General features: G+C 34.1%; 1 protein-coding gene across 1 annotated transcript in view; it reads left to right on the top strand.

The window, feature by feature from the left end:
- Positions 1-1,678, top strand: part of SLC30A9 (solute carrier family 30 (zinc transporter), member 9) — a 111,603-nt gene that overhangs the window by 20,956 nt on the left and 88,969 nt on the right. The window contains exon 3 of the mRNA XM_006898178.1: positions 357-419. Within this exon, the coding sequence (XP_006898240.1) occupies positions 357-419 (63 nt within the window). The remainder of the gene's footprint in view (positions 1-356; positions 420-1,678) is intronic.

Below are 1,678 nucleotides of genomic sequence, written 5' to 3'. Positions count from 1 at the left end.
TCTGATTTATTTACAAAGTTTAAATAAATTGTTTTTCACAAAAGATTCTTCCTATTTCCTTTAGTCCACCTACCCATCAAATTGTGCAACCATAGGAGTAACACCCTACTGCCCCATTTTCATCCTCATTGGGTTTTTGAGGATTTAAATCTGTAGAAGACAATGAACCATCTTTTGCCTTAGAGAGTTTGAAGGATTTGAACTACTAGCCTTTCAGTTAGCAGTACGGCATGTAACAAACTAGGCTACCAAAGCACCTTAGATAAATACTATAGCTGATATTATTTCAGTTTGTAAGTTTGTCTGAAAATAGTGGTTTTAAAATGTTGTATACATTATTTTTTTAAATTTTATAGCAGAAGATATAGGCGCTGAACTCAAAGCCCCACTTATGAAGCAAGAACCTCTCCAAGTAAGAGGTAAGTATTTCTGTTTTTCATTAAAGTGATGGTGTGAATAAAATATATACAATTTGTTTATATGAAAGTCTTCCTAGTTATAGTACCTAAGGATATAGTTTTCATAAGCTGACTTTTCATTGAAGTTTATTTTGTGTTTTGGTCACACATTTCAGCATAATTGTTTTTTTCAGAAACCCGAAGAAAAAAGTAATGGCAATAAAAACTGTCAATTGCTTTATAATTTTTAGAAAAATGCTGTGAATAAAGAACAGGAGTTCAACCCCTTTCAGCAATAGCTTGCTAAAATTTAAATTATTTTGGTTCTCCTTGACATTTTTTTCTCTCCAAGTATCAGTGAATGCCAAAGGAGTCCTTGTTGTAGCTCTGTTTTTTTATAAAGAGCTATAATTCTTGCTTCAGAGCAGCGCATTGTATGTTGGCTTTGTGGTAAGGAATTGCACTGTCAACCCAGAACCATGCAGTTCAAATTTGCCTGCTTCTCCAAGAGAAAGATGAGCATTCTCCTCCCTTGAGATTAACTACCGCTGAAAATCCACTATTGGTCAGTCCTGAATCCATAGTACACAATAGCAACTCTATGACTTGTATCTACAAAGCAGCACATCGTTGTATGGAAGCCATAAATCTGTGTGATAGAGTGCCATGGTTTTAGGGTTAGACAAACCTGATTTCAATTTGTGGCTCCAGCATTTACTAGTTATGTGACCTTAGACAATTTTCTTAACCTTTCTGAACCTTATTTTTTTCTCCCATCACAAGTTGATACTAAAAGTGGATTTTTTTTTTTTTCTACAAGTGCATTGAAGATAATACATTGTGAACTGTTAACAATCAAGACTAAGTTGATACTGAGATATCAGTTATTATCAGCATTAATAATTTGGCAAAAATAGGCTGCATATTTTTCTTTGTTTAAATTTTAAAAAGCAATCCTAGTAAAAGATGTTACATTCTCTTTGTTCCAAAGAGTTCATTGAAACTTTGAGTTTTAGTGTATACCGATTTTAAAAAAATAAGTTTTCATGTCTGCCATCCAAGCAGATATATGCACACCCATGTTTATCGTGGCTTTGTTTACAATAGCAAAGAGTTGGAAGCAGTCTAAGGGCCCATCAACAAACGAATGGATAGAGAAGCTGTGGTATATCCACACAATGGAATACTATGCAGCATTGAAAAACAAGGAACTCATGCAATATTATTCAAAGTGGGTGACCCTGGAGGACATTATGCTGAGTGAAATATCTCAGTCACAA

The sequence above is a fragment of the Elephantulus edwardii genome, unplaced genomic scaffold (assembly GCF_000299155.1).
Source record: "Elephantulus edwardii isolate Elephantulus edwardi_28Jun2011 unplaced genomic scaffold, EleEdw1.0 scaffold00222, whole genome shotgun sequence".
Classification (NCBI taxonomy): Eukaryota; Metazoa; Chordata; class Mammalia; order Macroscelidea; family Macroscelididae; genus Elephantulus; species Elephantulus edwardii.
Note: the sequence above shows the minus strand (reverse complement) of the source record. Positions and strands in the feature narration are given on the sequence as shown.